At 35.8% G+C, this 23543-nt stretch overlaps 1 protein-coding gene across 3 annotated transcripts in view; it reads left to right on the top strand.

Moving 5' to 3' along the window:
• Window positions 1–21774, top strand: part of LOC122743477 (minichromosome maintenance complex binding protein) — a 35098-nt gene extending 13324 nt beyond the window's left edge. Inside the window, exons 5-17 of one of the 3 annotated variants that reach the window (XM_043988443.1) lie at window positions 1854–1955; window positions 4163–4307; window positions 5993–6144; window positions 7705–7805; window positions 8589–8758; window positions 9541–9664; window positions 10398–10515; window positions 14173–14338; window positions 15120–15128; window positions 16263–16396; window positions 20235–20399; window positions 20665–20753; window positions 21326–21770. In XM_043988443.1, coding sequence (XP_043844378.1) covers window positions 1854–1955; window positions 4163–4307; window positions 5993–6144; window positions 7705–7805; window positions 8589–8758; window positions 9541–9664; window positions 10398–10515; window positions 14173–14338; window positions 15120–15128; window positions 16263–16396; window positions 20235–20399; window positions 20665–20753; window positions 21326–21452 — 1602 coding nt within the window. In that variant the 3' untranslated portion in view covers window positions 21453–21770. Of the gene's footprint in view, window positions 1–1853; window positions 1956–4162; window positions 4308–5992; window positions 6145–7704; window positions 7806–8588; window positions 8759–9540; window positions 9665–10397; window positions 10516–14172; window positions 14339–15119; window positions 15129–16262; window positions 16397–20234; window positions 20400–20664; window positions 20754–21325 lie in introns of all 3 variants that reach the window. The other 2 variants (XM_043988441.1, XM_043988442.1) reach the window with 2 other exon arrangements.
• Window positions 21775–23543: the final 1769 nt, after the last annotated feature.

Consider the following 23543-nt stretch of genomic DNA (forward strand, 5'->3'; position numbering starts at 1 on the left):
ATTAATTAGATAAGTACTTGAAAGTGTATCTTTAATAGAAGAGGGGCTAAATTAGTGTTGTTCCAGAGAATAGAAATAAAGTTGATGGGTGGATGTCAGGTTTTAGCTTACTACAACAAAGAACTTTTGTGTTTTTTAAAAATTTGATAATTATTTTCAAAAAATTTTTTGATAACTTGTTTTTCTATCATTTGCATTTCTTAGATTATCTCTAACCTTTTCACCTCCCAGAGAGTCATCTTTTATAATGGGAGAATAAAAAAGGTGGGGGAGTTCAGCAAAATGTGCTAATATGTTGAAAATGTCTGATTTTTTTTTTAATGCAGTGTTTGACGTCTGCATTCCTCCCACCCACCAACCCCCCACCTCTTCAAAGAATGTAGAAAATCACCTCTTACTTGGGGCCAAGTTTGGTCATAATTTCACAGCATCGTTTTAATTCTTATGGTTTTTTTCCCCATTTATGTTGTTGACATGATTGGGTATATTGTTTACCTTGTTCTGTTTAATCAAGGAAGAACTTCTTAACAGTTAGAACTGTCTAAAAATGGAATAGACTATCTCGTGATTAAGTGAGCTCAGCAGACACTCAAAATATTCAAGTAGAAATGGACATTACTGTATTGGATAGGTAGGTTATCTCTAAAGATCCCTTTTATGGGGAGATGTCCTTAGGTTTTATTGTTCCTGCTAAATAGTCTCTATTTGTCTTTCCTAGGGTATGCAAGTATACACAGCATAACCATGCCGCTAATTGTTATAGATTTACAATAGCATCAGAAAGACTTTATAACCAACCCCCACTGTAATCTTTATATCTAGTCTGTATACCTATATATAATTGAACTGTGTTTCTGTACAACTGAGTATGATGTTGTTTTACCTTAAATCCTAATTTCATAGAAACGCCTAAAGATGTTAATATAAGATATGCATGTAGTTTATACACACATTTGACCAAAACAGTGTATTCAGAATTAAGAAGGGAAAAAACAGGGGCAGCTAGGTGGCGCAGTGGATAGAGCACCAGCCCTGGAGTCAGGAGTACCTGAGTTCAAATCCGGCCTCAGACACTTAACACTAGCTGTGTGACCCTAGGCAAGTCACTTAACCCCAATTGCCTCACCAAAAAAAAAAGGAAAAAAACTATCTGAATTAAAATGTTTTAAAGCTAGTAGTTGTCACTGAGTAAAAAGTCTACAGTAATTGCTTGCTTTCTATTAAAGTTATAGGGGTCTTTATTTTTCTTTATAAAAATATATTCTTATATACATTTATTTTTCTTTATAAAAATATTAATAAAAATAAGAATTGGTTATAATTTGGGGTACTGATTTTTGTGGGTTTGGGCAAGGCATATTATGAGGGATGGGCAACATATTACAACATAATTTGTACTATTTCCGTGTCCTTATTCTTAAACAATTATAACGTATTTTTAATAGGCTGCCTATTAACCATATTTTATTTTCATGGAAACTACACATGATTCTGTAGATTGTTAGATTAAAATGTAGTTGTTGTGTGGTGTTTTTGTTGTTGTTTTTAGTGAGGCAGTTGGGGTTAAGTGACTTGCCCAGGTTCACACAGCTAGTAAGTATTAAGTGTCTGAGGCCGGATTTGAACTCAGGTACTCCTGACTCCAGGGCTGGTGCTCTATCCACTGCGCTACCTAGCTGCCCCTAGTTGTTGTGTTTTTAAAAGATAAATTTTTATTGATACATCTTATTTTTAATATCTTCATTTCCCAGTTTGTCCCTTTTTCTTCTCTTTTCCAGACTGGGGGTTCTTTTTAAAATAATGATTTTAATTTGTTCGTTATTTCATTTCTTTTATATTCATTTACATTACAGCCTCAACAAGAAGTTGATTTGTACTCTGCACAGACCACTACTTTAGAACGACAGACTTTCTATTGTGTCCCAGTGCCTGGAGAATCTGCATGGGTAAAAGAAATATCCTTTTTCTGAACTTGTGTTTTCTTTCTTTTTTTTTTTAGTGAGGCAATTGGGATTAAGTGACTTGCCCAGGGTCACACAGCTAGTAAGTGTTAAGTGTTGGAGGCCAGATTTGAACTCAGGTACTCCTGACTCCAGGGCCAGTGCTTTATCCACTGCGCCACCTAGCCGCCCTGAACTTGTGTTTTATAGTCGGAAGACTTGATAAATTCAGTCTCCAGCTTTGACCCCAGGCAGTTCACCAAACCTCTGTGAGGCTCAATTTCCTCATCTATAAATTTGAAAAATGGTCATGTTTGTATTACCTTACAGAGATGTTAAGAAATATCCTTGTGAACATTATATTGTGTTGTTCCTAATAGTCTTAGAAACTTGGAAATAAGGAAAGAGGTATTTATAAACAGTTCACCCAAATAATTTGAAAGATCAATCAGTACATAACTTTCATTCCACTGAGTTTAACGTTAAAGTCAGAAATTAATAGATTTCAGAAATTAATTTTATTTCTGTAAAAGTTTCTTTGCTACATGTGTTTCACATGTGCCTTAACTTTTTTTTTTTTTAGTGAGGCAAGTGGGGTTAAGTGACTTGCCCAGGGTCACACAGCTAGTAAGTGTCAAGTGTCTGAGGCCAGATTTGAACTCAGGTACTCCTGACTCCAGGGCTGGTGCTCTATCCACTGTGCCACCTAGCTGCCCTATGCCTTAACTTTTAAACAAAAACTAAACTTGAGACTGTGATATAAACAGATTTCTTTTGTTTTCTACCAATTTGTTTCTCCTAATGTGACTTTAATGTTGACATTTAGATTAATAGATCTTAAAGTTCTGACCTTCTAAAACATGGAGAACAAGAAGAAAATGGTCTTGAACTATTATAAAGATGTAGTGGGATTTCATATCCAAAACAGGGTTCCAGAATGATCTACAGTGTAATGCCGGGTAGGGCCAGATCTTGGCTCTGGTACCAGCCCTGTGACAACTTAGCTCCTCTGAGCATTTTTGTCTCTTAAGTTGGGACAGTGACTGCCAGGGTTGTGGGGTGAAGGAACCTGAAAGTGGAACATAAATGAGTAGTTACTCAAATGTAAGTTCTGCCATATACTAAGAAATCCCTTCACCAATCTGGGCTAACTATGACATGAAAATACTATGTTAATGACCATTAATGTCTCTTAACATTTTATTCTGTAGCATTTTTTATCACTGTCATTTTAAGGGCTACAGTTAACACTGTGGAAAGAAAATTATGCATAATCTGCTTGGTCCCAGAGAATGTAACTAGTGTCAAATGCATAAAAGTTATGGCTGGATTTTGGCTTATACATAAGAAAACATTTCCTAACAGTCATTACACTCCAAATTTGAAATGTGCTGCCAAAGAACAGTAGAGCTGGATAATCACTTAAGGACACTGTGAGGAGTTCCTGTTCAGGTATTGTTGGACTAGAGAATTTATGAGGTCTCTTCCAACTCTTGAGACCCTGGGATTTTTTTTCCTAACCAGAACCCTGGAACTTTGTTATCTGCCCTGATGATGTACTCCTGGGATTCTTAGGCCTCGCTGGCCTTTTTTTTTTTGTCTCCTCTCCCCTCCCCACTCCTCTCCTTTCCTCTCCTTTTCGCTATCCATCTTTAAGTTGAACCTTCCCCTACACGTTGCTGTGGAGAATAAGAACCATCATGCTTTTCTGTTTTTAACTCCACAGCTTAGTTTAGTGTTTGACACATAGTAAGTACTTAATAAATTTTTTTATTCATTATTTCTTTACTAGTAAAGAAATGCTTGCCCTATTCTTTAGCTTTATAGTTGTGCCCAACTTCAAGAAAGAAGCAAATTTATTTTAGTAATTATGAGATTGATGGAGAGAGAGGGCTCAAAGTAATGAATTAAAGGTTATTGAAGTACTAAAACTAATGGGAACAGCTTCCTGATGATCTACAAATTTTAGCAATGCTGAATCATGGTGTAACTTGTAAAAATTCTAATATGTTAAACTTGATTAAAGAATATATCATTTCACCATTGTTAATATTAAAGTGTTCTGAAAGAAATTTGTGGAAGCAATAATTCAGTAGAATATGTTTCCTTACATATTGATCCATTGAACTAATTTACAAGCTGGTAATCTTTAAGTAGCTATAAAGTGCCGATTCTTTAGATTCTAAAACCCATGTGGTAGTTTCCTTAATCTTTTATTTTACGCATATGTTAGTGCCAGTCAGGCTCGTGTTAGCCCCTCAACATCCTATACTCCAAGTCGTCACAAGAGAAGTTACGAAGATGATGAGGATATGGACCTTCATCCATCTAAACAGAAAGATCAACATGCAGGTTTAAGACATACAGGTATTATAATAGTATTCTCTAATAAGTTTAAAATAGGACTGACTTCAGAAGTGTCAGTCACCAGGCATGATGGTGCCTCCTTGTAATTCCCTGCCTGCAGGATTGCTTGAGATAAGAAATTCTGAGCTGCAGTAGGCTTAAAACTGATCACATTTCTGTGCTATCTTTCTGGTGAGCCCCAAGAAGTAGGGGCCAGAGCTGCCAGGTTTCCTAATGTGAGTCAAACCAGCCCCAGTCAGAAACTTGAGCAGGTCATAGCTTCCATAGCATTCATCCATGGGATCTAGCTAACAACACTTCATGCCTGGGCAAGATTGAGAGACTCAGTTACACCCCTTCTCAGCCTCTCACCCTGCACAATGTCCATTGACCTTATTTAGAATGTTGTATCGGGACTACAGATAGGTATAAACAAAACATTTTATATTAATATTGCTATTGCTAACCAGAGGTTATGTGTTAGGATTACTTAGAATAATTCTTAAACTAACAAAGCTGTTTTAGCTGGCCTGTTGTTTAGGTACTGCCATATTATAATTGAATATGAAAGTTCCTGAGTGAGTGGACTGAAAATAAAAGTCTTTCCTTGGCTTACATGGCCTTCACTTTCACACCCTAACCTCTTCAATGCTTTTAGAGCACCTAAAAATATTTCTTTGTCCTTGAAAACACGTTTGCTTGTTATGTAGTGTTTGTGGGACAAAGATATTTATTTTTCAGTCTTTAATTAATCGCCCAAGAAAAAGTATGGATTTCAGGGAATTGGCTTCATTTTTTCCCAAAATTTGAAGGAATGGTCACAAATATTCCTGGTCAGATTTATTATGCCAGTAAAGTTGTAATTCAAAAGAAACAAAAAAAACAATAATTATGTTTTTTTAAGAATTCTTAGCATGTGGTTAGATCGTGGCAAACTAATAAATTTGCATGTTGTGAGAACTTGAAATGTTTATATAGCTTTTGAGTTTTAAAAAATGAGTCATTATTGCTTAATGTTTCGAAGGTAAAATGGACACTTTTCATCTCTTCATTTTACATGTAGAACACCTATGTCCCTATTTCTTCTCCCACATACTGGATTTTCATAGCAGGTAGCAGAAAAAGGGAGTGAAATTATTATTTTATTAGCTTATTGATACCTTTAAGAATAGGAAAGGAAAGATTAAAAGTTAATAACTCAGGAGAAGGGTTGGGAATATCAGTGAATTTCATTTTATCTAATATTATCTATGCTCCCATTTTCAGTAAAGTTAGAATAATTTTGTCTTTTGTCTTATTGCATAGCAGTGATTTGGAAGTATAACTTTAAAATTTTTTTCAGGATACATGTCATTAGTCATTCAGCTGAGATAATGTGAAAGTTTTTTTATAATATTCTTTGTTCATCATAATTTGCTCTATTCTTAACACTTGTTTCATAAAATGTGCCCCAATTTCTTGTAGTTTGTACAGTTTGTTAGGAGAATCATTTCAACTTATCCTATTTGGCAAATTAGTCTATTGTTATCTTCCTCAAAAGTATTTCAAAAGCTTTTATTAGCTTCTGTTATTCCCTGAAAAATTAACCACTTAAGTTTTGTCCAGTGAGAAGCATCATTGGTCTAAGGAATCAAACTAATGAGGCTGTTGAGGTTTGTTCTTCTTCTAGGGGAGTTAGAAAGTACAGTTATTTCTTTTGATTTTAGGGAAGGTTGGTGATCTTCATGGGTATGGAGAGCCAAAACGGTTAGAAACTGAGGCTTCTGCTGGGCAACACTTGAACTCCCCAAACTGCACCCCTCCTCTTGATCTCAATTTTCCACTACCAGGAGAGAAAGGCCCTGCATGCCTTGTAAAGGTAATTAGACTGTTCATGAACATTTAATTTCTTGAAATAGACAGTATAAATACTAATGGATTAGAATGAAGAAAAGACAAGATGTATTGAATGCCAAACATAGTAGAGGATGCTGGGCTAAGACAATTACCTTTTTTCCTTCATTTCAGATTGATCTCAAATTTTACCTGTTTTAGGATGCTTACACTAGTGAAAATTTTTTCTTTCTCAAAATGTGACTTATTGAAAGAGATCCAATAGTAACATATCATTAGAGGGACTCATTCTATTTTAATTCAGATAAAGCATTTCCTTGTCTATATTGGCTTTCTTCAAAACATTGTATTTTTTTATGATTGATCAGATTAAATTTTTAGCTAATTCTCTTGACATTAGGTAATAGGAATACTTAAAGTCTCAGTACAGCTGTTGCAAACTACTAATGCACGTTGTAATTCTTTTATTCATTAGTAGTTTGTGTGAATTGGCTGTATTTGGCGGGGAAAAATTGTTGCTTTGAGACCATGACCCTTAACTAGTTACTAACTTTTTCAAACTCATCTAGGTTAGTGTTCAAATAATATATATGCAATCTGTTGCCAATTCTGCACTTGAAGCCTTTCCAATTTGAAAGGACTTGTCAGAGCTTGACTTTGCATTAGCCCAGCCATCAAGGAGTCGGGGTTATCTTCAAGCCAGGATGAGACTTTAAAATAACACTTTGGAAGAAGAGGTTATGAAGAAGACATCTAAAAGTCATTCTGGGGGCAGCTGGGTGGTACAGTGGATAAATCACCAGCTCTGCATTCAGGAGGACCTCAGTTCAAATCAAACTCTTGACACTAGCTGTATGACCCTGGGCAAGTCACTCATCCCTCATCGCCCTGCAAAAAAACCCCCAAAACACTAAGAACATGCAATTCTTACATTGAAATAGATTTGTATATAAAAGTATCATTTTGTTTTCCTATCTACATATGGTTCGTTGGCTTTGAGGTGGCATATATTCTTAGTCTTCTGTTTTAAACAAAATAACATTCTTTGGGGAAAACCTGTGGATTGAGTTTGCTGTAGTACAGAAGCTATTAGAGTTTAGAGTCTGCAAATTGGAGTTTTACTCTTAGTTCTCCTACTAGATCTTGGGGGCAAGTCACCAAAGATAATCTCTAGGTAATTGTAGGCACTTAGTCTACAATTTGGAAATAATTCTTTATACTATTAAAAGAGTACTTGCCATTTGAATTTTCTTGGGAGGAGATAGGTGACTTAAGTTTGAATTCTAACTCAAGGTGATTATTAGCTGTGTGGTAATAATGAGTAGGCAAATCACTAAACCATTTAGAACCTCAGTTTCCTCTGTAAAATTTGGCTAATAATCTTTGTGCTATTCATCTCATAGGGGCGTTGTGAGGAAAGTGCTTTGTTGTAAACCTTATTAAAGCACGATAGAAATGAGTCACTTTCTTTGGGGCTGCCGGTTATTGGGTACAGAGCAAATGTAGATACATCTTGTTCACATTGTATACCATTAAACCCTGAAACTGATTGTTTTGTGCTGGCTTTTTTTTTTTTTTTGGTCAGGTTTATGAAAACTGGGATTGTTTCAAAGTGAATGATATTCTTGAGGTGTATGGAATTTTGTCTGTGGATCCAGTGCTGAGCATACTGAATAATGAAGAAAAGTAAGGATGTTTCCTCTTTATAGTTTGTTAAAAGGATTTTTTTTTTTAAAAATGCATTCTGGTTTTAAATGATTGGTTTACAACCTGAAATAGCAGATAGAAATTAAATTGTTTTCAGACATGTTGGATATGTAAGTGTAAGACTACAGGATTCTTTTTTATTTTTGACACCGGATAAAAATCTTTTAAAATAAAGAATAGCAATAAAATGTTGACATTTCAAATCTTTTATTAGATCCATTACAAGATAATAGCATAATTTCAATTTTCCTTTGCTTGGCCATTTATTCCTTAATGAGGCTTATGTGGAATTGCAAAATTACTGAAATGTTTGATGTGCTAAAGGAGGCAGAATGGATATTAACAAGCTAAATTGTCAACAGCTGAATCCTCCTTTTTGAACCGTTCTGAAATATATTTGGTTATTTAACAAGTAATACAAGAAAAGCATTAATATTTTGTGTAGCACTATAATAAATTATATCTTGTAATATTTCTGCCTTAACCCTACACATGAAGTTTTATGATACTGGGTGTCCTTATGTGAGTACATACGAAGAAAAACATTGCCATACAGTTCCCATTTCCCAAAATCATAAGTTAATTTAGAAAGTTTTTTAAGGATTTGGCCAAATTTGCAGTGGAAAACTGCATAATTCATATCGAAAAATAAAGGAAGAGCACCTGGAACATGAACAGGTTAGACTATTAAGTATTGGTTTAAGTTCTGTTATTATTTTGGAAATGCTTATTACAAAGTTAAGTTTTATTTTAACATCCTAGGGATTCATCATTACTAGATCCAATGGAATGTATGGATACGCTTGAAGAACAAAGAGTACACAGCCCCCCTGCTTCATTAGTTCCAAGAATTCATGTGATTTTAGCACAAAAATTGCAGCACATCAATCCACTTTTGCCTGCCTATCTTAAGGAAGAAGAGAGCAAAAGCTGTAAGTAAAAAAATTACAACAAATATTTCATAAATACTTTTGAAATAATTTCTTCTGTAATTTTCTATTAAATAGGCTAATTGTAGTGCTAGGGAGATTTTTAGGTTGCATTTATTTTAAATTATTCATTTAATTTTTAAAAATTCCTAATCATTCCTATTACCCAGTGAGACATCACTTGTAACAAAGAATTCTTATTAAAAAAGTAAGGTGGGGCAGCTAGGTGGTGCAGTGGATAGAGCACTGGCCCTGGATTCAGGAGGACCCGAGTTCAAATACGGCCTCACTTGACACTTACTAGCTGTGTGACCCTGGGCAAGTCACTTAACCCTCATTCTCCCCCCCACCCAAAAAAGTAAGGGGGGGGATGCAAGTTCAGTAAAAAATCTATCAAATGAGTCTAACAACATATACAATTTTAGAAAAAAAATTTAAGATGTATGATTGCATTTATAGTAGTATAATCTAAATATAAAGGAGAATGAGTCATAATTTTTTTAGGAGAAAAATATAGTATCATAGTAGGCCAGTGTAAACTTCCTCACTTGTCTTTTTTAACTTTTACTTGTCTCCACAGAATGAAAGAGAAGCCATATGTGACTTTTTTTTATTAAGTGGAAATGACATCGTAAAGAACTCCACAAAATGCAAAGGGCCATTTGGCCCTTTAATACAAGAATTGTATTTGAAGTACTAGATTGTATTCTTTACTTAATTTTTGTTAATGCATTAGAAGAAAATAAGTGAGGATTCTGAATTTTTTTGTTTTTGTTTTCTCTCAGTTATTTCAGGTTTCATGTCAGAATTATCTCCTGTGAGAGCAGAACTACTTGGGTTCCTTACCCATGCCCTTTTGGGAGATAGCTTGGCTGCTGAATACCTTATATTGCATCTCATCTCTACTGTGTAAGTTGTTGAAATTCTGATGGAGTGGAATACTTAAGGGACTTGAGAGAAGAAACATGTCTTCTGAGATAATGTATATTTTAAATCAGATTTGGGAAGGGTAGTGGGTTATTTAAACCAAATCTGTCATTTCTTTAATATGAAAACTCCCTCTACCACTGTAGATCATCAGTGCAAACTTAGAAAAGCTGCCTTGGGGGCAGCTAGGTGGCGCAGTGGATAGAGTACCAGTCCTGGAGTCAGGAGGACCTGAGTTCAAATCCGGCCTCATGACACTTACTAGCTGTGTGACCTTGGGCAAGTCACTTAACCTCAATTGCCTCACAAAAAAAACCCAAAACAAACAAACAACAAAAAAATAATAAAAAAAGAGAGAGAAAAGCTGCCTTGGATACTCATAGGTTAAGTAACTTGCCTGGACGGGGTCACACGGCCAATAGATTTCAGGACATAGATTTAAATCCAGGTCTTCCTGACTCCTCTATCATTTTACCTCACAATTTAGAGTTATATACTCTTAAATTTTCAAGCTCAAAATTGAGTACAGAACCTGACTAGAGTTGAGTGAAATGGGAGAATTAGCTATTTCTTCATATTAGTTACACGTCCCAAAATCATATGGTCTGTTATTTCAAGCATAGTGCTATTACTAAAATGTCATTTAAAAGATAAAACCTAAATAAAAAATCTTGTTAGTAATGTTTTTGATATTTTTTCATTTTGTTTTTTTCAGATACACAAGGAGGGATGTTCTTCCTCTAGGAAAATTCACAGTTAACTTGAGTGGTTGCCCTCGAAATAGTACCTTCACAGAACATATATATCAAATTATTCAACAGCTTGTTCCTGCAGTAAGAGCAAACTTGTACATTATTTTAGAAAATTCTTGCTTTGTGTTGTGTTCTATTCAACAGCAATATTTAAGATTCAGTAATGGCCACACTCATAATTTCATCCAAAGTTAGAATTGAGTATTTCGTGTTTCTCTAGTATCTCATATCTCTTGCATGAACTAAAAACTGAATTACCACTGGAATTTAGGGTTGTGAATATAAGGTTGGAGGGTGGCCAGGAAATGATAAAAAAATATTTGTCTCTGGTAGACTTATTTTTGCTCAATTAGCACAGTTTTACTCTTGTTTAGAATATGTTTGGCTATGCAGAGTGCCTTTATTTGTTAATTATTTAATAGTATCTTGTGGCAAAAATACTAAACTGAGAGCCTGAAGATCTGGGTTTTAAGTCTATCATAAATCATTGGTTTGTTGCATTCATCCAGAGTAGGAAGGAGCATTGGCTGTGGAGTCAGAGAACCCAGGTTCAAATACCTCTGAGACTTATTAGCACTTGTGTAACTTGGGGCAAATCACTTCACCTCACTGGGCCTATTTCCAAAAAGTGAAATGAGGGAGCTACACTAAATGTTTCCTCGAGTCCTTCCAACTCTGTATTTATGATTTTATCATCTGTAAATGCTCTCAAGGTAATCTGGGTTAGTTGGGTCTGATAACAAAGTATTTTGTAGGTGCAGTTCCCCTCTAATGCTTTTTCTGTCTTATGAAGCAATAGGACTCTTAATCTTCAATAATTCTTTAACATAACTTCTTTCAAATGAGTTTTGATCTCATTGTCATGACTTTACTTCAGTTAAAATTAACTCAAATTACGATAATCATAGTTGATAGCTTTCATCCATTTCCCATTTTTCTAAATAGAATAGTTTGGAAACAACGTAATTGCACATGGAATTTTCTTCTCCTCTTTGTTCAATTTGGTATTGAATTTGCCCTCTGCTCTAACCAGTGTCAATGCACAATGTAATTCTCATATGGAAACAGTACAGTAGGTTGGAAAGAGCATGGGACCTGAAAGTAGGAGAGATTTGAATCTTAGTTTTGATGCTTGTGGTTTGACCATAAGCAAATTACTGAATGTCTCTGAACCCCAGGTCCCCACCTGTTAAACTGAGATTAAATAATACCTGTACTCCATGTAGTGTGTTCTTGCTAATTTTAAAGACTACCCAGTGTCTCTTGTTATTTTTATTATAGTCCATTTCACTTTTTGTGGTGTTCAGTGCTTAGCATGTATAGGGCTTTCTAAAACTTTTCTTGAAAAAGTATTCATGGGGGCAGCTAGATGGTACAGTGGATAAAGCACTGGCCCTGGATTCAGGAGTACCTGAGTTCAAATCCGGCCTCAGACACTTGACACTTATTAGCTGTGTGACTCTGGGCAGGTTACTTACCTCATTGCCCTGCAAAAAAAAGAAAAAAAGAAAAAGAAAAAGATGTAGCTCAGGCAACATCTTCTATATGAAAAAGTTTTCATTACATACAAGCATAAGACTTATAAATCGTACAAGACATTGGCATTTTTCATTTCTCAATATCGGGCCTTATTTTACAAAATTTTTTATCATCTCTCCTGTGTCTACCTTCTTATTGATAGTATCAAGATACATATCAACCTCGTTTAAAGGATCTTGACAAGTTATTCATACAAGTTCTTTTCATGCTGCAATTCATTGTAATCTGCTTCTGAGTGCTACAAGACAATACCTGAGTTTTGTGAAATAATGTGTAATGTGGTGCCTTTTGGTACCAGATGAAAACAGCCTCACAAACCAATTCATTTACTTCTCTGAGCTGAATCTCTGAGCCCTCCTCCCATCCAGCTGTTACTCCATCTTCTGATTTCATTTCTAGTGTGAAAGTCTATATAAATGTATTGTGCTTCTCCCATAGTATTGGAACATGTTGATTTTGGTTAGACAAAGATCACACATTTAGATTATTTACAGTTAAATCAGATGTCCCACAACTGATTTTTAGCATCTTTTCCCCTATTCTGTCACTCTGCCACCATCAGTGCAGAAACACAAACATGCTGCACAACACACACAGGAAAGGATACTTTGCATCTTTTTATTTTATTTTCGTGGATCATGAGGGCCATCTTTCTGGTGATGAAACTCCATGTCTAATTAGGCCATTTTGCAGATAGCAGAGAATCATATTGGGACAATACTGTATTGGAACCATTGTTGGCACGTAGCCTTTAGGAATCCATTATCATTTCCATGTCAGCAAGAAACATTGGAATAGGACTTTTACATTCTAAATATCATCTATCTTCGAAAAAGATCATTTGTTACTATTTAGGCTTAGTCACTTTTTAATTTTATGGAGTAATGATTACCTTTGTATAGCATTTGTTTCCTCTTTAATGTTTGTTTTTTTTTTTCTCATTTGGAATTGTCTAAATTTCCTCTTATGTCCCTCTTCCTCCTCTTGTTACTCTTTCAAAAAAATTTCATGCTTTTATTTTTTCTTTACATTAGTCCTGTTAGATGGAGCAAGTATTACTATCACCACTTTCTAGATGCAAAAGCAGGGGTACAAGGGTTAAATGATGGAGTTCATTTGAGTCACAGTCAAAATTAGAACTCTATTATCTTTATTCAGACTTGTGTTCTCCCCATGAACACTACATTGCTTTTTTTGTTTGTTTTTCTGTCAGTGAGTTATCTTTTTTTTTTGTTTTTTTGTTTTTGCTGGGCAATTGGGGTTAAGTGACTTGCCCAGGGCCACACAGCTAGTAAGTGTTAAGTGTCTGAGGTCACATTTGAACTCAGGTCCTCCTGACTCCAGGGCCAGTGCTCTATCCACTGTGCCACCTAGCTGCCCCAGTGAGTTATCTTTTTAAAATTAATTTTTACTCCATAATAAAGCCTTCCTAGAGGTGCTGAGCCTTTTCCAACAGAAGATAACAGTCAAAGACCAGGCATTTTGGGGTTGGCTGATGGAGTGCAACATATGAAAATATTATCGTGGTACCAGGAGACAGAGGAAAACACAGAAGTGTCATGGGATTTGGAAAAAGGAATTAAAAAAAAAATCAAAGCTTGATTCATGAGGATCTCATACCTAAAGATGATGAGGAAATACCAGCACTGAGCTGGATGGAGAGTGCTTTAGCCAGCCACCAGACTATACTCATAGGCATGCAAATCCTAGTTGGAATCTTTGTAGGTTTTGCCATTTCATTTTTTGGAACACGTTATGCATACAACTGCTTTGAAATTGAGGGTTTAAATCAAAGTTGTTGGACTTTGGCTTTAATTAGTGAAATAAGCCTTTTTTTCTTTTACATCTAAGACGAGAGTATAGCTTGTTGCCTACAATCATAGGTAAAATTTCCAGATAACATTTGTTGTATGTGTCTCATTTATCAAGCAACTTTTTATTCACTGGTGAATTAAAAACTGTCCTCTGAGTTATTTTTTACAATTCAATTCCAAATAAAGTAGTGTATGTATTGTTTAGGCCTTGTACACAACAGCCAAGGGAACTGTTCTCCTGTGACAGACTCATACTGTTAAGTTCATCCTAGGATCATTGTGCCAAACTATGTATAAGAAACAATATGTTGAATTCTGATTATAAACTATCTGGAAAGTGAAAGATTTTTTTCCCTTTCTTATTAAACTTTGTCTTTTTTCCAAGTCTTTCCGTCTGCAGATGACAATAGAGAATATGAACCTTTTGAAATTAATTCCTCACAAGGATTATACAGCTAATCGCTTAGTCAGTGGAATCTTGCAATTGTCTAATAATACTTCCCTTGTGATAGATGAAACTCTTCTTGAGCAAGGACAGCTTGACACCCCAGGTAAGCACATGTTTGTTGTCCCTACACTGTTGGTATTCAGTAATAGCTAGTCTTAGTCATTCTTTTTTGAACCTCCTCAGTTAAAAAAAAATCTATCAGAGCAGCCTTTCAAGATAGAAACCCGACAATCTAAACTTAAAAACACATCTTTTTAAAATTTGCCACATTTTGTGTAACTTCTGGGGAGAAAAAGAAAGAGAATGTAGTTTGCAATTGAGTTGTTAAGAGTGAGTATATAGCCTAAAGCAACTCATGCTGGAACATTTACAGAGTTGTGTGATCCTAATGGTTTTCAAATGAAAAAGGCTGGTAAAATAATTTTGTATGTCTCTCATTGAGTTTGCAGTACATCCCATTGTCTGAATGAAGACTTCAGTGGCTCTGTGATCTTCATCAGTGTGGTTACTCCCTCTAGCAGTGTAGATCAGAACCCATCTACACCTCTACCTGCTCTCTGCTCTTGTCCATGTCTTCACATAAATCTTCGGGGAATGGAGGGGGTTTCCACTCAACTTTTGGGGGGCCTTCCTTCGGACCTCTTGACATTGCACAGGTTATTAGTATAGTACATAAGATTTCTTTGGTGGTAATATGCTACAGCCTAGTCTCTCCTTACACCATGTATTTTTCCCAGTTACCTCCTTCCCTTCTAATTGTAGCTACATTGGTTTAGTTTGTGCAAGACTTTATTATTATTATTATTTTGTGTAACCAGAATTGTCTGTTTTATTTCTGTGATCCTCTCTTCCATTTTGGTCATGAACTCTTCCCTTCACCATAGTTGCAAAAGGTACTTCCTTCTTTGTTCCTCTAATTTTTTATGTCACCCTTTATGTATTAGTCATGTATCCATTTGGATCTTATTTTTGTATGTGGTACGAGATAATAGTCTAAACCTGCTTTCTGTTAGACTGCTTTCCAGTTTTCCCAGCAGTTTTTGTAGAAAAGTTCTGACCCTAGTAGGTAGGGTCTTTAGTTTTATTAAACACTAGGCTAGATCACTTTGCTTCTATATGTTAGGTACTTGATCTGTTCCACTGATTGATTTTTATTTTTTAACCAGTCATTTTTGGTCATTACTGTTTTGAAATATGGTACTATTAGGCCCCCCTCTTCCCACTTTTTTTCATTATTTCTCTTGAGAATCTTGACCTTTTGTTCATACAGATGAATTTTTTTTTCTTTCTAGCTGTCAAGTAATTTTTTGGTAATTTGGAAAAACGCTAAATAATTTAAGTAGTACTATCATTTCTCTTAGGTTGAGGCAGTCTACCCATGAGTAATTCATATTTCTCCAATTATTTAGATCTATATTTCCATAAAGAGTGTCCTTAGTGTATTCATCTAGTCCTGTATATGTAGACTTCCAAATATTTTCTACATTCTGTAGTTATTTTAAATGGAATATCTCTTTTTCTTCCTGCTGGGTTTTATTGGTAATATACAAAAATGCTGCTATTTACATGTATTTTTATATTGCAAATTTGCTTTAGTTATTTCAGTTATTTTTTGTCTTTATACATTTAAGTAAACCATTATATCAGTAACAAGTGAAAATTTTGTTTCCTCTTTCTCTATTCCATAATTTTCTTTTCCTTTTTTCTTTCTTTTCTTTTTTGTCTTATTGCTCTAGCTGGCTTTTCTAGCACTACATCAAATAATAGTGGGGATAATGAACACCATTGCTTTAACTTTTGATCTTATTGGAAAGGTCTTTAGCTTTTTTTTTTTAATGACATTTCCAATTCCTCTTGCTTGATGATCTGTGTCTACAATGTCAGTCAGTCAGCAAGCATTTATTAGTGTTTCTTCTTTCACTAAATAGTACATACAGTAAAATCCTATTATCTAATTTATTTCAATAAAACTAGTTTGCATAGGTAATTAAAATCCAATAACAAAAAAAATTCTTCTCTTTTATTAGGAGTCCATAATGTAACAGCACTGGGCAATCTAATAACTTGGCAAAAGGTGGATTATGACTTTAATTACCACCAGATGGAATTCCCCTGCAATATTAATGTACTTATTACTTCAGAGGGCAGATCGCTCCTACCGGTATGTTAAGGGATTTTTGAAAGGAGGGAAATTGTATGCATTTTCTGTTTCTTAACACTCATTTTCTTTCAGAAATGTACTTAAAATAATCATTGCTGATTATTCAGGCAGAATTGTTTTAAATATACAAATAATGTTTTTATATCACTTCATAATAATTTTAATTCATCTAATGTTCAGAAGAGGTTTTATAACAAGAAATTTAAAACTGTCCAATTGTAAAACATTACTACCAATCATAAGAAAAAGAGTTGTTTTCAACAAGAGCCAAAAAGACAGTTGTTTTAAGGAGTTGTTGGCAGCCCCTCTCATATTTCATAGGATTCTTTTCTCAATTGATGTTGTCCAATTAACACCTTTATGTTAATTGTTGCCTTTAGGGGTTTGGGTCAGGATTGTGTCTCTTATATGGCTCAGCTAGTGAAGTTACTCTTTACACATGACAGTTATTTTTATGGTCTTCCAGTGAAATATGAAGCATTATTAGAGCTCTCATGAAAGTGTCGACTTTCTTGTAGCCTCTTTTTGGTTTTTTTGTTTGTTGGTTTCATTTTGCTGGGCAACGAGGGTTAAGTGACTTGCTGGGTCACACAGCTGGTGTCAAGTGTCTAAGGCTGGATTTGAACTCAGGTCCTCCTGAATCCAGGGCCAGTGCTTTTATTCACTGTGCCACCTAGCTGCCCCATGTAGCCTCTTTTGAACTAATACCATAACAAACCTTTGACTAAACTAAGGATGTTGGAGTTAGGAAATGTTAGGTCAGCCCTTTGAGATTTTCAGAGCCAAAAAAAAGTAACCATCAAGAGTTGTATTTAGATATACCAACTATGGTACTTTGATAGAGTTCTGAGGTTATTAGAATAATTGTAGGGGCAGCTAGGTGGCGCAGTGGATAGAGCACCAGCCCTGGATTCAGGAGGACCTGAGTTCAAATTTGACCTCAGACACTTGACACTTACTAGCTGTGTGACCCTGGGCAAGTCACTTAACCCCAATTGCCTCACCAAAAAAAAAAAAAAGAAGAAGAATTGTAGATCCTTTTGTTCAGGGAAAAGAACTAGCTTCAAAGACCTGTCTTTCCAGGTATTGCCAAAAATATTCTCCTAAATTCTAAAAAAGCAAATAAAATGTGACTTAAATGTCATATTGTTGGTTCTGCTCTTGAACTAACCTGAAGGAAAAACTGAATTTCCAGTACTTCTACTGCATTTATTCCTATATAGCAGGGTTCTTTGTGGGGTTTCTAGGCCAGGAATTATCTCCTTAATATGCTTTATCTTCCAGCCAGGGAGAGACATTAGAGTCAGTTTAGAATACAAGTTTACTTGCAAAAGAGATACGGAGGAGAATATGTGGAAAACGAGCAAAGGACAAAAATCTTAAAAAACAAAGAAACGGGCAGCTGGGTGGCACAGTAGATAGAGCACCAGCCTTGGAGTCAGGAGGACCTGAGTTTGACACTTGACACTTACTATCTGTGTGACCCTGGGCAAGTCACTTAAATCCAATTGCCTCACCAAAAAAAAAATTAAAAAACAAAAAAAACCAAAAAAACTGTCAAACAAGTAGCAGAGGGAAATATTTACATAGGACTTGTGAAAATTAAGATAGATCATCTTGAAAAAACTTCTATCCATGAAACTAAGAAGACAACAAATAAACATAAAATGGAATGGATGTTCCACTGATTCTCATTTATTCTCATTGATGACAGTGAGATTGCCAAGTCTGGACTCACCTTAGAAATCAGGTGAATGCAACCTCCCTCATTTTATTGATGAGGAAACAGGAGCCAGCTAAGAGTCAAACCCAGATCCTCTGACTCCACCTCTAATACCCTTTCCACTCTTTGCACTAAACAGTATTCAGGGAGAGAAAATCTGTGTTGGACAGCGAAATGGCCTTGAAACATGCAGGTATCTTTGTAATTGGCAGGAAGGTTAACTATCCAGAATGTTAGTCAGATGTGCATTTTAAACTTAATTCATAGATTTATAGCCTAGGCAAAGATGTTAAGAGAGACCTGGGAATGGCAGTTACCCTCTGTATCACAGGATAAGGAACAGAGAAAGTTTCTATCTCCCTCTCTCCATTTCTGACTGCGTGCATCCAAGGGGACAGGAGAAAGGCAGAGACAGAAAAACTCAGTGAGGTGAGGATTACTTGGGATATCATTGATAAAGGAAGTGTCAAGATTGGAATGTGCAAGAAATAAAACATCCAAATTTAAAAGGGTAATAATTTCTTAGGCTGTATCTATTTGTGTGTGATAGACATGGCTCCTCTGGAGATACCTAGCAAAGGCCGGCAAGAAGTAACATTTTATACTGGTCTTTTTGTTATTTAACAGAAGCACAATACCATTTTAATTACTAACACTCATGGTTAGATTTTCCCTTTCTTAAAGACAAGATTGCAAACATTAAAGCATTATATCAAATGTTAGCCCTTGTTCCAAAAGAATGGCAAATATTACGGGTATTATCATAACCAAAAAGAAAAGGTAATGATAAGTGCTAAGCCAAAATGGCTACTTTTCTTTGTAAGATTTCTGTGAAAATCATTTATGTACATATCAAGGGTTGTCTTTCACATAAGCAAAGAGAGAATTGACTGACTTTAAGTTACAAAGTTCACTGCCATGTGTTTTTTATGGTGGCTACCAAAAAAAAGGCATTTAACTCAGGAAAATCTCCCTTTGGGAATCAGGGGTGGGCAGAGAGAACTGTCCTTCCTATAAAATTTCTTCCTGTGCATGTTAAAATTATGTAAAATTCCTTGATAGGTGAAACTGCAGAGATAATTTAGTTCTGAGTATCAGTGACACATGTCAATGACAACAGGACATAAAAGGAACATGTGCTTGCCCTAGTTATTTGCTAGTTTCAGAAGAATGTATCCTGAGAAATCCACATGGAAAAGGCAGCACCTGTATAGTTCAGTTCTGCAGGTGTCCCTGTTGGTGCTGATCGTATTGAGCTGTGAAATGTATTAGGTCTTCTCAGTAGGATTCCTTGCTACTAGGTGTCAGCCTAGCTGTCCACATAGGGAAAAAAATCACAGGCATAAAGAATGAGATGTTCCCAGATTTTTTCATGTAGTTGGTTAGTCCATCTGTAAATGTTATCTTGGTCAGACATTACAGATGTATTTTTAGACAGAATTGGAAACTAGGATAGTTTGTATTTGGGAAATTGCACAGCATTCTCAGTAACCCCAAACTGTCTTATAGTGACTGCAAAGGAACATTTCTTTAAGAAGTAATAGTCTCGGGGCAGCTAGATGGCGCAGTGGTTAAAGCACCGGCCCTGGATTCAGGAGTACCTGAGTTCAAATCCGGTCTCAGACACTTAACACTTACTAGCTGTGTGACCCTGGGCAAGTCACTTAACCCCCATTGCCCCGCCAAAAAAAAAAAAAAGAAGTAATAGTCTCGGGGTAGCAGTGGATAGAGCACTGGCCCTGGAGTCAGGAGGACCTGATTTCAAATCCGGCCTCAGACATTTGACACTTACTAGCTGTGTGACCCTGGGCAAGTCTCCTCATGATTTTACTTGGCTCAGAATTTTGGAAGTCCATCAATGCAAAACCTGTTTGAGATTTTTCTTTTTAAACACAACCAACCTTGTTCATAATAAATTTGTATCTTAGTCTTATTTTAGTCATTTTTCCTATGATTATGATTCAACTACATTATTAGAATTTTATCGATTTCTTTAATAAAAATATATTTGCCCTTAACAAAAGTTAGTACTCATACCTCAACCAGAAACGTTTAGATCCTTTTGACACTTTGTTGAGAAACTTGGAAATAATCATATTTTGCTTTTCTTAATAGTCAGATTGCCAGGTCCACTTGCAACCACAGATAATTCCACCAAATATGGAAGAATATATGAGCAGTCTTCTCACAGCTGTACTTCCCTCTGTTTTGAATAAATTCCGCATTTATCTGACTCTTTTGCGATTGCTAGACTATAGCATATCTGATGAGGTAACCAAGGTATGTTTGCAACAAAGGGTTTTCTTTTTTTTTAAATAGTTGGGGGGTTTTGGTTTTTAATTAACTGCCTATGTATAAGGTAGCAATGATAAGGATACAAAATTGGGGGAATAAAGTGGGGACCTGGAAGTGGTTTTGTAAGAAGTCAAATACCAGATTATGAAACACTTCAAACCAAGATGATTTATTTGGCTTTGGGCAAGTCACTTTATCTCTGTATGCCTTAGCTTTCTCATGATGTGAAACATTTGTTATTTTAATACAGGCAGTTGAAGATGACTTTGTTGAAATGCGCAAGAATGATCCACAGAGCATAACAGCTGATGACCTCCATCGATTGTTGGTTGTAGCTAGGTAACTATCATTCTCTTTAGTAAATAAGGAATCATTTTCTCTTTTTTATATTACTTTAAAATATTTTTTATTGAAAAAATACAAGGTTTATGCTCTAAAGTCCATAAAGCTAACGAGCCATAAACAGGTATCCTGTCATATTCAAATAATGAATGAATAAATACAAAGCCTAAAGTGAAAATGAACCTAAAACAGGGGCAGCTAGATGGCGCAGTGGATAAAGCACCAGCCCTGGATTCAGGAGGACCTGAGTTCAAATCTGGCCTCAGACACTTGACTAGCTGTGTGACCCTGGGCAACTCTCATTGCCCTGTCCCCCCTCCCCCCAGGTATATATGACTGTTAGAGGGTAAAAACTTACCCAACTCAGGCTACATTTCCAGTAAGTGGGATGCTAATGTGTTAGAGATACTTAGATTTCAGTCCCAGGTTTTCCTTACTTGGTAGCCAGCCACCCTTGGCTAAGGCTCATCCCTGCTGCACTACCTGGACTCAGGTCTATCATGTTTAGGTTCTGTAAGATCATTAAGTCTGTCACTTTGTCCTCAAACTAGTTTCTGTATTTCACACAGGTTCTTGTCGCTAAGTGCTGGTCAGACGACACTATCGAGAGAAAGATGGCTAAGAGCAAAGCAGCTGGAGTCCTTAAGAAAAACCAGGCTTCAACAACAGAAATGTGTTAATGGAAATGAACTTTAAATTTTTTTCCTTTTCCTTTAGTTTAACAGATTATGAAAAGTGACGCGCAAACTGCAACAAGATTATTGTAAAATGGAAATATCATTTATACCGTATTGTTTTGTAGATTATTTGTATCAAAACAAAGGACTCTTCCTTGAGATCCAAATCATGCCTGAAAACAACTGAAATTTATATGGTGTTCAGTAAGACCTCCTTTTAAACTCACTGATTTTATGAAGCCTTTGAAGTTTTTTTGTAATTAAACTGGTAACTGTGCAAATTATTTGATATTAAAGATTTAATATTGATAATACTGCTGATTATACTTTTTAAAAGAGTTAACTGCATTGTCACTTTGCCTTCAGGGACTGTTTCAGTGAAGCATGTACACGTCACACTGCAACAGGCAGACGACTAGGTTCACAATGAGTCACATCAAATTTAGCTTTTTCTCACTTCTTTGTGTTTTGTTTTTAACAGAGACTGAGGGGAACTGCTTTTAATTTCACTTTAATTTATGTGTGTGTGTGTGTACACACATAAATGTTTTAATATAGCATCTACACCAACTTTAGAACTGACAGTGATAACTTAAATGAATTCCATTTCTTATTTAACTTGGTCCTTCAAATAATTTCCCCAAACTTCTTTATTACTCTACCTTAGTAGTTAATTTTGATAGTCAATTACATAACATCAAAATCTTGATATAACTTAATTTTCACGTTATACATTGTCATGTTCCCATAAACATAAAATTTATTGGGGGACGATTTAACTATAAAACAGCTTTGTTTTCCCATTGAACATCATGGAACAATGCAGTAATATTTCTGACAATATATCACTATCTCTTAAGAATTGCCTTGGGGGGCAGCTAGGTGGCACAGTGGATAGAGCACTGGCCCTGGAGTCAAGAGTACCTGAGTTCAAATCCGGCCTCAGACACTTAACACTTACTAGTTGTGTGACACTGGGCAAGTCACTTAACCCCAACTGCCTCACTAAAAACAGAGCAAAACAAAACAAAAGAATTGCCTTGGAGAGGCATCCATATACCCTAAGCTGTTATATTATTACCCTCCACAGAAGTGAGAAAAGTTCTGTTAACTTTTAACTTTTGCCTATGAAGATGAATTATATTAAAGGTATGGGGTGTACGCTAAAGGAAACAGGATGTTTCAAGGTGGGGCATCCCCCCAATTGCTTATCTGGTCAGCAAAAATGGAGCTGTACCTGAGGTAGGCAGCACTTTGACTCATACTCCTTCCCAATTGACCAATTTCCAGAGGAAATAGGCAGTTCCCATTTGATATGATATTCATGTATAAGATGATGTGGTTTACTTGCAAAAAGAGCCCCTCTGGACAAAACTTTCCTCTCTTCCTTTTCTATATTGTTGTTCACATATTATTAGTTAGCAATAGTTATTATATTCTGTTATTTTTTACTGTTCCGTCAAGGAAACATTTCGTTTCTTGAGGAATCAAACACTGCCCTGTGTCAACTCAGGTTTGAACTCGGGTCCGGTGCTTTATCCACTGCGCCACCTAGCTGCCCCGTAGCATGCTCATCACTTCTTGTTTCTACTACTGCAGTCACCTCCTAGTGGTTTTGCATTTACTTTCCTCTCTAATACCATTAGAGACCTAAAGCATAAGCCATTTCACAGCTCAAAAAGCTCAAGTAGAGCTTTGTTTTCTGGGACGAAAGGTAAAAATTGCTGAGTATTAGAGTCTGGTTCTGAAAGTCTTGCTTTGCAGGTTTATCACATTCTCGTTCATATACTCTAAATTCCAATTCAACTGGTCAGCTTGCTGTCTCACAGATACAATCTATGTTCCTTTCTGCAATCATCTTGCATAGTGACTGGCATTTACCCCCTTCCCATCCCTACTTTAATTGCTACCTTCATTTAAACCTTAGCTCATGATATCTCCTGTATAATCCACCCTCTGCTGCCGGTGTGCTTTCTCCCCTGGAAATTACAGCTGGCTGTCAATTAGTACAAATAATCCTGGGAAGTGGTCACACTGCTCCACTGGGCTAGAACCAATCGCCATATTTTATAAATCTTGTAATTCTTAACAGTGTTAATTCATATACTTG

The sequence above is a fragment of the Dromiciops gliroides genome, chromosome 2, assembly GCF_019393635.1.
Source record: "Dromiciops gliroides isolate mDroGli1 chromosome 2, mDroGli1.pri, whole genome shotgun sequence".
Lineage (NCBI taxonomy): Eukaryota > Metazoa > Chordata > Mammalia > Microbiotheria > Microbiotheriidae > Dromiciops > Dromiciops gliroides.